This window comes from Numenius arquata, chromosome 4, assembly GCF_964106895.1.
Source record: "Numenius arquata chromosome 4, bNumArq3.hap1.1, whole genome shotgun sequence".
Taxonomy (NCBI): Eukaryota; Metazoa; Chordata; class Aves; order Charadriiformes; family Scolopacidae; genus Numenius; species Numenius arquata.
The window spans coordinates 48,244,659-48,257,681 of record NC_133579.1 but is presented as its reverse complement, the minus strand read 5'-3'; the positions used below and the strand labels follow the sequence as shown (position 1 = coordinate 48,257,681).

The 13,023-nt window shown below is 36.9% G+C and overlaps 1 protein-coding gene across 1 annotated transcript in view; it reads right to left on the bottom strand.

Annotated features, from left to right (window-relative positions):
• TRIO (trio Rho guanine nucleotide exchange factor) overlaps positions 1 to 13,023 on the bottom strand; it is a 261,531-nt gene that overhangs the window by 144,877 nt on the left and 103,631 nt on the right. The window contains exons 7-9 of the mRNA XM_074146261.1: positions 11,357 to 11,548; positions 7,570 to 7,701; positions 3,295 to 3,525 (exon numbers count right to left, since the gene is read on the bottom strand). Of these exons, the coding sequence (XP_074002362.1) occupies positions 3,295 to 3,525; positions 7,570 to 7,701; positions 11,357 to 11,548 (555 nt within the window). The remainder of the gene's footprint in view (positions 1 to 3,294; positions 3,526 to 7,569; positions 7,702 to 11,356; positions 11,549 to 13,023) is intronic.

Here is a 13,023-nt window from a genome sequence, read left to right as displayed (position 1 = left end):
CTATGTGCAATTTAACTACAAACAGTGGAAGAGAGCAGCACCTAGTTTATTTTGACATGAAAAAAAAAAAAAAACCAAAGAAACTTTACTGACAAAAATCTTAAAAGGTTGTCACACTAGTTTCTAAATCATGCTAGATAATCTTAAAATGATTGGGTTTTTTAAGTCCGAGAGAATGTGCAAATGAAAACCGAAGTATTTTACAAAGTTGCTTTGGAACTTTACATAATCCATTCCAGAACTGTCTTGGATATAAATTTAACCAATACCTCGAACCCGAGCAATTTCACGCACTGAATGGTGTCTATGATTGAAGCACTAACATTTCTCAGATAAATTAGATGATCTGATAAGGTTGCTTTGGTTTTGTTTTGTAAGAAAAAAAATCCTTATTATTCAAGATTACTTTTTTTCCCTGATGGATTTTCAAAGCTGAGGGAGCTACAATCTGCTGAAGCAAGGCTATTCCAGGGAAATACCGTCATGGGCTTGCCATTATCTTAAAGGCATCTGCTCATGGCTATTAGATTAATTTGTCTGGTATGAATGTTGAATTATCATTGTCTTACACCATGATCTGCAATAAAACGTAAGTATGAAAAGTTGTATTATGAAAGAGAACATTAGCCACAATTCACATTGTGATTCATAAGGCAGTGCCCAAGACACACCTGTATCTGAAAGTTAAGTTAAAGTAACATAACAAAGAGCTATACTTCAACATGCAACATTTCAGAAGCCTCCAACGTGGATGTTAATGGTCATTACAGGGATAAACCAAAGGACAATCTAGTCTCTGGCAGTGGCAACTACTGGATAGTAAGACATGGGCTTAGGAACATGTCAAGCACAGGCTGCATCTCATGTACGTAAGACCTAGTTTGAAATCTAAAGTGGTTGATAAAGAAATGCCTTGGCACCAAAGGTTGCAGCTTCAAATTGTCAAGAGGGTATCTTGATATCTTCATGAAATGATCTGCCTTGCAAAGCATATAGAGAAACCAGAGGCATAAACAGGAAGAAAGGAGTTTCTCTAACCAGTACATAAAGCATGTACTGAATAATGAGCTAGATGGATTAACTCCCTTGAGCCAATTGGTTCACAATGAAAACTTCTTGTATACTCACAATCCACATGCATTATTTGGGTAACACGTTCTTGATACTAGAAGTTATAAAAATAGGTAAAGCTGTCTACTTTGTTGTTTTCAAGCCTGTGACTATTTGACATTAAATGCACTGGTTCCAAGGGCTGACAGGTCTCATACAGAGAAGGAAAATCCAGCTTCTTGCTGAAGAACCTGGTGATGACTCTACAATGACTTGAGTGTAATTGAAGGGTTATTTGCCAACTTCAAAGAACAAAGCAGTCTCGGAGCTAACTCCTCCACTCTGAGAGCCACAACTTAAGAAGGAGCAGAAAATGAGAATTTCCTATGAACATTTTAGGACTCCCAAGATAGTAAAGGCAAAGAGTAGGAACAGCACAATAAGACTCTCTATAGCATTTAACAAATACCTTCCCCCCCAGGAAATAAAACAGCCTGCAGCCTGGCCTACCAGCCTGAAACCTGAATTATGCATCTGGCAAATAATCTCAGGAGATCACTTGGCCTAGGTTGCTTAAGTAGATCCAACCTGCACTGAATTCAAACTCGAGGAGAAAATTGCAGGATCCAATCTGCACTAGGCTGCCACTAAGACAACCTACAATATTCTCTACAAGAAGCAAACTACTACATTAATTTCAGTTTCTGAAGATTCCTTATGAAGCCTTTTAAGTTTAAGAGGTGATTCATTTGTGGACTGTACCTCATCAGTTTTGACAAGTGCCCTTCACTGACTACTCATGCAAGTACCAGCACTGGACTCTCCTGAATAGATACTATTTATGTAGTAATCTTGACAAAGTGCCTCTAGGATTTATACGATGACATAATAGTGTTTTCAGTTTGGTCCTCTATGCCCTTTCTGACCATTCATGTTATTGACCCTACTTTCTTTTACTCTTTTTGTAAGCTAACATTTTTCATGCCCTTCTGTGTCTTTCATCAGATCTGATTTTTAAGAAGTTGGATAACTGCCTGCCTTTCAATACATGCCTCTTTTATACATCAAAAATTAAGTAATAAGGTTTTAATAATTTTACACTTAATTTAGTGCTTAAGTATTTTTAAGCTGTTTTCTTTAATTTACAGGAAGAGATAGGCACTGTGTAGAGAAGAAAGTTGAACTAACAAGATTGCTCACTCTCCCAACTGCATGCCTGAATTAAGTATCTTTGTCAACTACTGTAAACGATGGAAATCAGGTTATTTCACTCCCAGCTGCTCACATTCAGCATCTTCTTGAAACAGGTATGTACAAGAAATTTGGCTTAAAGTGCAACTAATTTGAAAGAAACAAGATTAGTTGAACCAGAATGTATGACTGGCTGTCTAAAAAACCCATTCAGCAGTTCCCGATTTGTGAACACCTTTACACTGAAATGAAAGAATATGATCAGCAAATACTGTCCATCTTTACTTTTTTATGAAGATGAGCTATAAGGGATAAGTTACTAATGTTGCTGTCAATTGCAAGCTAAGGTAAACTTTTTCTGTTTATTAAAAAAATCTATCAACAAAGGAATTCTTTACAGCTTTACCTTTTTAAGCTAAAATAATGTCAGAGATGTTAATGTCTGTACCTAACTACAAACTTTTACAGATGTCATCATAATAGTAAAAATACAGCAGCTAATAGCTATTAATTCAAGAACAGTGTCATTGTCTGAAAGTAACCTTATCTGTGATTTTTATACTTCTTTACTGTACTACTCAGGTTTTAAAGAACACTATTAAATCAAGTAAGTCTCACTGAGGATTTGAAGCTAAAAATTTAATAACACTTAATTTTTTTGCACGTTACTCCTACAAGTCTTTCTGACATGTCGAGTCCAGAATTCTACCTAGAATGTGAATGTCAGGTTCCAGCACAGGCTCAGAATAACCATCCAGAATAAAATTTTTTTCACCCTATCTAACTTGAGGTAAATTAAAAAAAAAAAAAAAAAGAAAGAAAAAGAAAAAACTGAAACAGAGCTAATTTACAAATATAATTTCTACCGGTAACAGCCAATACCCTCTGATAACACACAGGACTTGGAATCAGTCAGTCAATCCCATGCAACTATTCAATTGTTGAATGAAAGAACACAGGGTTTAGCAATCAAAACCCACCTGTCAATGCAACCAGCAACAAATCACAGGCTGACAGAGTAAAGGCATTTAGACAATATGAAATAAAACCTACCTGTTGAACATCCTGTTGAAAAACACATAGCTGAAGCCGCTGGTGCAAGCGGACCTTTCGATGCTGCCAGATATTTTCCAGTTGGCGCTGGTGGTGCAGAACTTCATGGATGACATCCAGAACATGATGAACTGCTTTTGAGTAGTTGGCAGAAGCAGTGAGGGAATCAGAACTCCCAGGAGTCAAAGGTCTTTGAAGTTTGTCAAGAAGTGACTTTCCATCTTGGCTCACCTGACCACCAGAAAGGACCAAGAAATTACTTGTATTGACAAAAGCTTGTTAGACTATTATTTCATTCTCCACCCTCTCTCCCCATTTCAGATGTCTCTAAGAACTCAGGAAGCAGCAATGAAGATTCTTTTTATTCATGGCATGATTACATGCAGCTGTTACAGAAAAAAAAAAAAAAAAAAGGAAACATTCTCCCTCTACAGTGGACAACTTTAAGTAGCAGCACTCTTCTAAATAACAGCCTTTCAATTTTTCAATTAACTTAAGAGTGCTTTTCCTTTAAAGTGATTTTTTTTTTTTTTTTTTTTTTAAACAGGTGAAGTCTAACTTAGAATAAATATTTTTCAGCTCTTTCTCTGGTCAAGAAACCACCTAAAATTAAGCATTTGCCAAGAATTATCCTTCCAGGAGCATTTCTCTTTTCATTTGCTGTAAAGGTGATCAGTGAGGTTACTTTCTATAGGTTAATATTAATTTGACAAATACATTTAGACCAACAGATATAAACTTAAGACATGATTTGATTTGACACAATTTACAACTTCTAAATTATTATTGTTACTCGTAAGCCAAAGGCAAAATGTTGTTATGGCAAACTTAAACCTGATTAAATCACTTAAAACCTTTCCATGCAGCACAGAGAGATACTGTTTTCCAAAATATGTTTAAATACTGATGCTGACAAGAAGCATTAGTCACTTCTACTTGTTGTCTTCTCTGATTCAAACCACAGCAAAAATATTCAGATTTACCTTGCAGGCTAATTAAAAAGCAATAATCCTATCTTACCTGGTCACTATTAGCATTTAGCAATTGCCAAGGCTGTTGAAAGCACTTTTCATTGTCATTTAACTGTTCTGTCACTTTTAGCATGAAGCTCAGGTAACTGTTACAATTCAGTATCATTCAGCTATCTGAAAAGAACTTCTCTAACAGCTCATTTAACAGGCAGGAAAAATTAATCCAAACCCACAAGACTGGAGTGTAAACAATAGTCTAAATTCATCAAATCAACACCATGTCAGAAACAGAAAATTTGTCAAGGCCTTCCCCCAGTGGCTATTTTCAACAATTTTCACTACATCTAGGCACGTTTAAAATTTGCTATTCAGTAGTCAAACAGACCGGAATGAAATTTCTTTTCTAATTATTAGTTTACAAGTGAGTTTATTTTTCAGTTCCAATTTAGGCTTTTTCATTTTAGTATAAGTATCAACACAGAGAACGAAGCTCACTTGGAAAATTAGATCTTACAAAGTCAAGTCAGGCAGAGAGTACAGTCTATAGTAGTTACTATAACGACAACTTTTTTTTCTTTTCTGTATCTAAAGTAATTACCTAGTACAAGTCTTTCAAATATTTCAAGATAATAGACTTCAGCTATCTATCCAGAGTCTATTAAATTTAGGGGGAAAAAAATTAATTGATTGTGACAGCCCCTTGATCTGATTAGTTTATTACCTTTACAAACAAATCATCATGCACATTTCCTCTTTGGAGTTAACATAGTAAAGTTTTCTTCCTTCCCTTAAGATTTCAGTGGATATATAACTTCATTTAAGGCACAGCTATTGGATTTTCAAGCACACCAGTTGCATAAGCTTGTAAGCTAGTAAGTTACTTTTCTAGTAATACACAGTAATTATCCTCAGTAAAATCAGACTGTCTAGTCTTAAAAGCATTTACTCTCCTAAAATTACTGTCTTCTACTTTGCAACCAAGTCATGTTGTCAAGACATTGTAATCTAAAATGAATGACAAAGTGGTGTAATTTCCACAGTGTTTCTCTCTCCTCCCACTGTTCATTCATCACAAATTGAAAGGAGCTCCGTGCTGTAACAGAAATGAAGTCATACATCTAACAATGACAAGCAATAGTTCTGTAATATATTTATACAGAAAGACAACTTCATCAATCTTCAAAAAGGAATGTGTGTTTAAATAAGGCAAAATAAACCCTTCTGTCCCAAGGAGGAGCATGACGTGTACATACACATACAGCTATTATTTCTGCACCAATTCTGGTTGCTAAAGACAAAGCTATTGCTTTACCAGATGGGGAAAAGTAATGACCTGAAGCCAGAAGAAAAGCACCTCATGTTAGGTTCTTTTTTGAGCAGTACCAATGAAGATTTTGTTAAAATCTCTAGCTATCCCAAAGTCAAAAGCTACAGCTTTGAAATCTTAAATTGCCAGAGCAATCCTATAATCTACCCGTCTAATTTATTTTCATTATGCACCACCAGGAAGCAAACAGTATTTAACATGGTAATCCACAGTACTTATTTACACTTAACTGCAGGCTCTAATCCAGTCACATCCCTGATGGAAAACCACAAAGACACCAACCCAAAATAAACAAAACCAAATTAAAAAGTTCCACTATTTTAACTTGAATGCTTTATAATCATTATTCTAGACAGCCCTAGCCGCCTTATTTCTTCCTGCACTCTCCATGGAATGTGCATCCTAGATTGCCTCTCTCCACATAAATTTACAAAAAAACCCAAAAAACCCCCGTGCTATCCCTCTGTACCTTGTTTTACAAAGGGATCCTCCCAATGAAGAGTTTGTAATGAAGAAAAGAAACCTTCCTACAACACACGCTCTCAAGAGTGAGTTAAAACAGGTATGTATAGTAAGATCACAAGTTTTATCACCAAAGGTGTGCTTCAGTATGTCATTAGATCAGTTGATATAGCAAGGTGGCGTATATCAGGAATGGGGATATCAGTGCGTATTTTACACAAAAGAGCAACAACTCATGTGAACTCTGGACATCTGACTCATGGTAATAAAGTTTACGGAGGCCCTAAGATTGCAGGTATTCAAAAAACCCAGTTTTGATATACTAACAATAGGACTGATCATCAGCACTAACCTTACCCTCCTTTACTGCTAAATGAAGCGTGACCAGACTTAACGATTCAGTTGCTCATAATAGAGCTGGTTCATCAGAAAGTAGTTTTATCTTTAATGTAACGTATAAATCAAACCCATTAATTCAATCCCACATGAGCTCCTTCTTTTAAAAGAAGAAGGAGCCTAAGATGGCCTAAGATATGGCCTAAGATATCCTGTGTCTACTGATCATTTTTTAACCACATGCATAATTTTATGCAACTTTCACGAGAACAGAAATTGCTGTATTTAATCCAGAATAACACCTGTCCAATTTAACAGAAAACATAATTTTACCCTCTGATGAGAACAACCCTGGAAAAAGGAAGCAAGAAAACCTCAACAGGAAATACAGAAAATATCTGTTAGCCAATAGTGAAGTCAATGCCCATTTAATTTCTCACTTCAGCTAAGTGAAACACATAAGAGAACTCAAAACTTTAATAAAAACAATAGATAATTTAGTCATCATTTTCTAGGCCACCTTCAGAATAAGCATTTTATCTTAGGTTGTAAATACAACTCTTAGAAATACTAAGAAATATTATTACTTCATTGTGTGCAGAATCCAAGATTAGAGCAGCAGCATAGGATATACTAATGATTCAAATGCTGACTACACAGGCACGCTGGCTCATTTAAGTGTCTTTGAGGTTAGCAGAACTAAGAATATTACCTTCCGGTTTGTCAAGTGACATCCTTTGATGATTAAGCCTTTTTGTGAGGCAATTCAGAGATGGATTTTCAAAACACACTTAAAGCAATCCATGCCAAGAGAATACTTTCCCAAAGAATACCCAACTAGCTTCCCTTCAAGTAAACGTTTAAACGGCAGTATCATACTGCTATTAAAAGGTAGTAGCATGCAAATGCAAATTAAAACATACTTAGTACACTGCATGGGTGGTTTGTACCACACATGGTTCCATCTTGCCTTTTAAATTTCTTTCAGTAGATTAAGGGGAAGACTTAAGACTTAACTTCTGAACAATAGTAGCAAAGTCCAGTACACTAAATTTAAAAAGAAGCCAGGCACTTGAGTTTCCAACTAATGCACTAAGCAACAAATGATGCCAGTTCACAATCCAAACAACACTACTTTTATCAAAGTCAGCAACCTCAGGAAACAAACAAGACACTTACCTCAGAGTAAGCCAAGGTAATATGCTCATATATCCCTTGATGATGATGGATAGCATCTTCTAAATCTTGCAGTTCTGAGGGAAGCTCCACCTCACCACAGGCTTTACACCACGAGTCCACATTGCTCATGTACTGCAAAAAAGAAAAAACATTCTGCTTGATTTTGGGTTCTATCAATAAGTACACACACGTTGGTAATATACAAAAAGACTGGCATCTGTGCAACAGCCACTGAAATGACTTTTTAAAGGGAAAAATGTTTAATGTATTTCTCTCTGAACTGAGAAAAATGAAGCTTATATCAGAATAGAAACAAATATTTAAGTCTGATTATACTTCTGCTTTTAGTTGTATGGAACTCTGAGCTGTTCACAGACAGTCAAGGCTTAGTTGTATGTCAACAGCCTTCAGAACCAATTAAACTGCTGGCAATAATGATGCTTCAAGTTTACTCCTGCTCCTTTTCTTGGCTTTGCAGCTAAACAAAATTTTACTTCACCCTGCACCTACCACTTCAGATGCATGAAAGACAATTAAGGTTTTGTATACACAAATTGGTAAAATATGGTACCACTTTCAAGTCCAGACCCAGACCCTCAGCCTCTTACCCATCAACTCCCTGTGCAGATGCTCATGATACTATGAGTATCACCTCACCTTTTTTATATCTTCAGAGAAAACCAAGTCACTTTGCATAGGTGTGCACATGCACACATACACAAAGAATTACTGGTGAACTGTTCACCGAAACACTCCATAGTTGTCTTTTGCTGGAAACAGATCAGCGAGGAGGCAAAGCAGTGTCAGAGCACAGCAAATTCACACTTCAGTCCCCAAAGCACTGACTTCTACACACAGAGAAGCACTAAATCCATTTGGCAAGCTACTACAGCAGCAAGCATGTAAGGGATTTACAACTTAAGCGGGGGTCTCATAGGACTAACACTGAACTTTGAGCACACAGCTAGGTCAGCATAGCTGCTCAAGTCAAGCCTTTCAGGGGAAATTGAGGATACTGCACCAGAATCTCTTCTGCAGACAAGTTCTCTGAAGCTTAAGCTGTCTTGACAGACAAGAAACTGCTATCATAGCTGTACGCATAGCAGAACTTCTGTCAACTTATTTTTGACAGCTAGGGGGCATGAATTTTATACCCTCGTTATGCTAGGAAAGGAAACAGACAAAAAGAATCTGTTTTTCTAGCAGTTTTCATAGCTGTTAAACTTAGTACAGCCAAATACATGTAGTATCTGTAAACTAAGTTTGTCCTATATTCATGTCAAGTTCAAGCCTCAAAAGCCATTTTTCTCATCGTATGTATCTTAATTCCTGGAGCACATGTAGTCTTTTGAGAAAAAATTAATCCACAGATCATTTCTGGTACTCCATTATTGTTTGAAAGCTGAGAGGAAGGGTGATAAAGTACTTTAAGATACTTATTTAATTATCCTTTCATCAAGGGACAATTTTTAAAATGTCTAACATTAAGCACTGAACATTAAAAGAAGCTCCATGTGGGACCACAGAGCTATACCTCTTGCAGGCATTGATAGCGGGGTGTAGTTTTCACTGTGTCTGACAGTAGTCAGTGACACTTAACTGTCACTTGCAGGGGAAGACATGCATTCAAGAAGGGTGTGTTATTTCTTTGGCTGCTTATTTTTTAATAATCTTTTTTATGTAAGTCAAGCATCACCAGTCTCTAAAGGGATCATTCCTTTTATTCCAAACTCTCCTTTCCTTGAACTTACTCTCCACTTTTAATGAAACAGCTACTATATTACAGTCAGGTATCTTATGGAGCAACTATGACAATCCATCACAGTTAATCATAAAATAAAAACCACAGAAGGAGCAATTAAAGAGTAAGTAAATTAATTCCAGCAGATGCTGCACTACTTTCGCTCATTCTTCTCTTTCCTCCTGTTTACACTTACATTTAGTGCTGAAGGTGGTAACACCAACCCTTACCACGGTTGGCCAGCACACACACACAAAATTCACTCCCCTGAATTCTGATGAACATAATTTTCTTATGAAAAAGGACAGCACTTGATTAAAGATATACCTATCTGCTCCTGTTTCACCATCTCTCTCTCCTACGTGAATGGCTGACAGTGCTTAAATGTAAACCTGAATAAGCCAAACAATTAGAAAAGCATCAATACTGATAAGATACTACACTGTGTCTATCAAATGCTTCAAGATGGCTCGTGACTTTTATACCAGAAAAGAATTCCTTTATCTCCTTTTTAGATGCCTTTTTTTTTTTTTTTTTTTTTAGCAGGGCCTGTAGCAATAGAACAAGGCATAATAGCTTTAAACTAAAAGAGGGTAGATTTAAACTAGATATAAGGAAGAAATTTTTTATGATGAGGGTGGTGAAACACTGGAAGAGGTTGCCCGGAGAGGGGGCAGACGCCCCATCTCTGGAAACATTCAAGGTCAGGTTGTACGGGACTCTGAGCAACCCGATCTTGTTGAAGATGTCCCTGCTCATTACAGGGGAGGTGGACTAGATGACCTTTAAAGGTCCCTTCCAACCCAAACTATTCTATGAATCTATGATTTTTTCTGTAAAATCTGCTAAAATACTTATTTAGTGGCATCAGTTTATATACTTTACCTTAGTCTAAGGACAGTTAAACCAACATCACCACTAACATAATGAAAAGCAACGTGTATTTGCATCTTAATACATTCACATTTCTAATTTCCAGACACTTATGAAGTTGAATATCTGCGTAGTAGAATTCAGGAAAGAAAAACTTCTTAAAATAAAGTGCACTGCCTCTCTCTATTTTTGCAGTTATCAACTCCCAAGTGGTTCCTTCATTTATTCCAAATTAAAGTTAAATCAGACATGTGACCTTTTCTTGGATCCAATTTAGCAAGACAAATGGAAAGAAAAGTTATCTACAGCAGCCATACAGCACACCAGAGCTTCAGTCAGCCATAACCATCCAAGAACCTCTGCCCTTCAAATTCACCAGAGATCTACAGAGCAGACAGTCTATAATATCAATGGGTGACTCAACAGCACGCACACATAGCAACTCGTTCAGAACTGAATTCCCTTAAGGGGAAAACATGCTTTCACCATCAAGACTATTAACTTGGGGATATTTATTCCTATTTCCCCTACATATACCTCTTCTCTGGCAGTTACACACTGTTAATGACTTAATTAAAATAATTGGTATAGGCCTAAAGCTAAAATTTTTGTTTAATATAGGATGAAACTCTTATGGGATACTAAATAAACATCTCCCACCACAATTTCAGATTCAGAAGACAGTTAATTAACTTCTCAACTTTCAGGCCAGTTCAACTTAGTTTTCTGTAAGCAACTACTATGAGTTAAATCTTGATATTCAAGGACTGGTTGGGGTAGAGTGGTGAGGACAACAGAACAAGTGATGATTTCTGGATGTAGGAAAGGCATTATATCAATACTGAATATACTTTTTTTTTTCTTTTCTTTCAACTTGAAAGCTTCATACAGCTAAGCATTTATGTCCACTTCATTTTGATTCACAGATCTAATACGGCTAAGCTTTATCTTGCATTGATAAGGGCAAGACATTTTGTGGAGAATATAAGGGCAGTGGACTGTCCTGAAGAGAACAAGTTTTTGTTTTGAGTATCAGCTGAAATGGGCAGAAATGAATGCTCTGGCTTTCTTGCCAACCTTTTCAATCACTCTTCCGTACTTCTGTCTAAATCAAAAGCAAACAGTACAATTCCCATTCCAGCATGGCAATTTTTGTTGCGCTTGTTCACTAACCTGTTCAGCTTTCTGATGGAAGATGGAGGACATATCCAGTAACGTGCTACGTTCATCCAAGGCTGCAGCAAACGCCTTCCATTCTTGCTCCAACTGACTAGCAATCTGTTTTATTTGCTGTGAGGCATAATGGCCAGACTCGACCAGGCGATTCGCTACTGACATGATGCGGTTTATGTTTACATACACATTCTATGGAGAAGAAGGGAAAAATTAGTGGAAGTTAGCAGACCACTTAAATACAGAGGTATACTTCTATAAAATTCTGCTTTATTACAGTAGTGCTTAATAGACTGGTTTTACTTGCCAAGTTTGTGCATACTTAACTTTGGAATCTAGGTGTGTAATTTGACAGCCTATCTGTATTATTGACAAGGGAGAAGAACAACTTGAAATGACCAGCGAGTATCAAGCTGAAGACCCATTATTACAATGAAAAGGAAAAGCTGGCCATATTTTGTAACAGCTTCAAGAATGTTTACATACGTTCAAGTCAGCAAGACATTCAGAGACACATAATATAGGAAAATCAAAGTATAATTAGTAAGCACTTGATCTATCCATGGTACACATGCATGTAACATAATTCTTCAAATCTTTACATCAACTTCTGAAAGTATTTCTACTTTTTAAGTAACAAAATACAGAACTCTGTTCTAAGGACTCCAACAGTTTTAGATTTTATTTTCCCGTGACTATATTGCCTCAGAGCTAGCACTTGAAAACCAGACAAATAAGGTCAAAGATCAGAAAGTTTCTCTAGCATACTGGCATTACTCAGTGACGGGTCTTAGTCACTCTAATTTTCTCTCGTTTTAGCTCACATATGCATTTTGGCCTAAAGTGTCCAAAATCCGTTCCTTTTCTGATTCTGTATGAACAAACAACATTTTTCAAAGGATGCAATCAAGAGTTTCTGATTCCTGCAAAGCCAGAAGCAAGAACAACTTCACCACCAAAAGGTTTCTGAGTAGCTCTTCCAGAGCTACATGTATATAATGCTGAGTTGACATTTCTTTCAATTGGGCTGACTCTTATATATCTAGAATGAAGTTCTTCACAGGAATGCTGAGGTTGGAGATCATCTAGTCCAATCACCCTGCTCAAAGCAGGTTCAATCAGAGCAGGTTACTCAGGGTCATGTCCAGTGGGATTTCGATACTCTCTAAGGATGGAGAGACAAAATCTCTCTGGGCAACCTGTTCCAATGTTTCCTGTGTTTAAATGGAATTTCTTGTATTTCAACTTGTGCTCATTACCTCTTGTTCTGATATTGGATACCATGGAGAAAAGTATGGTTCTGTCTTCTTTACTCCTTTCCCATCAGATATTTTTATATACCTAAGATCCTTCCTAAGCATTCCTTTATCCAGGGTAACCAATCCCAGCTCTCAGTCTCTCCTTGTGTAACACAAGCATGCCATACAGGTACTTCAGAGAAGAACTTGGTCATGGTGACTTCCCAGAAAGGGAATGAGAGCTTTCCACACAATGCTGTCCTGTAGGCACACATCCTAATTTCTGTGTGTACACTTGGAACAACCCCAGTTCAATCCTATTTTGTTGATTACAGTGACCATTTTGTTCACATCACAGCAGACCCTTTCCTTGCCAATCCAGTCCACCACTTCTCACTTGATTGTTGGTCCTTTTCTCCCTCTCCCATC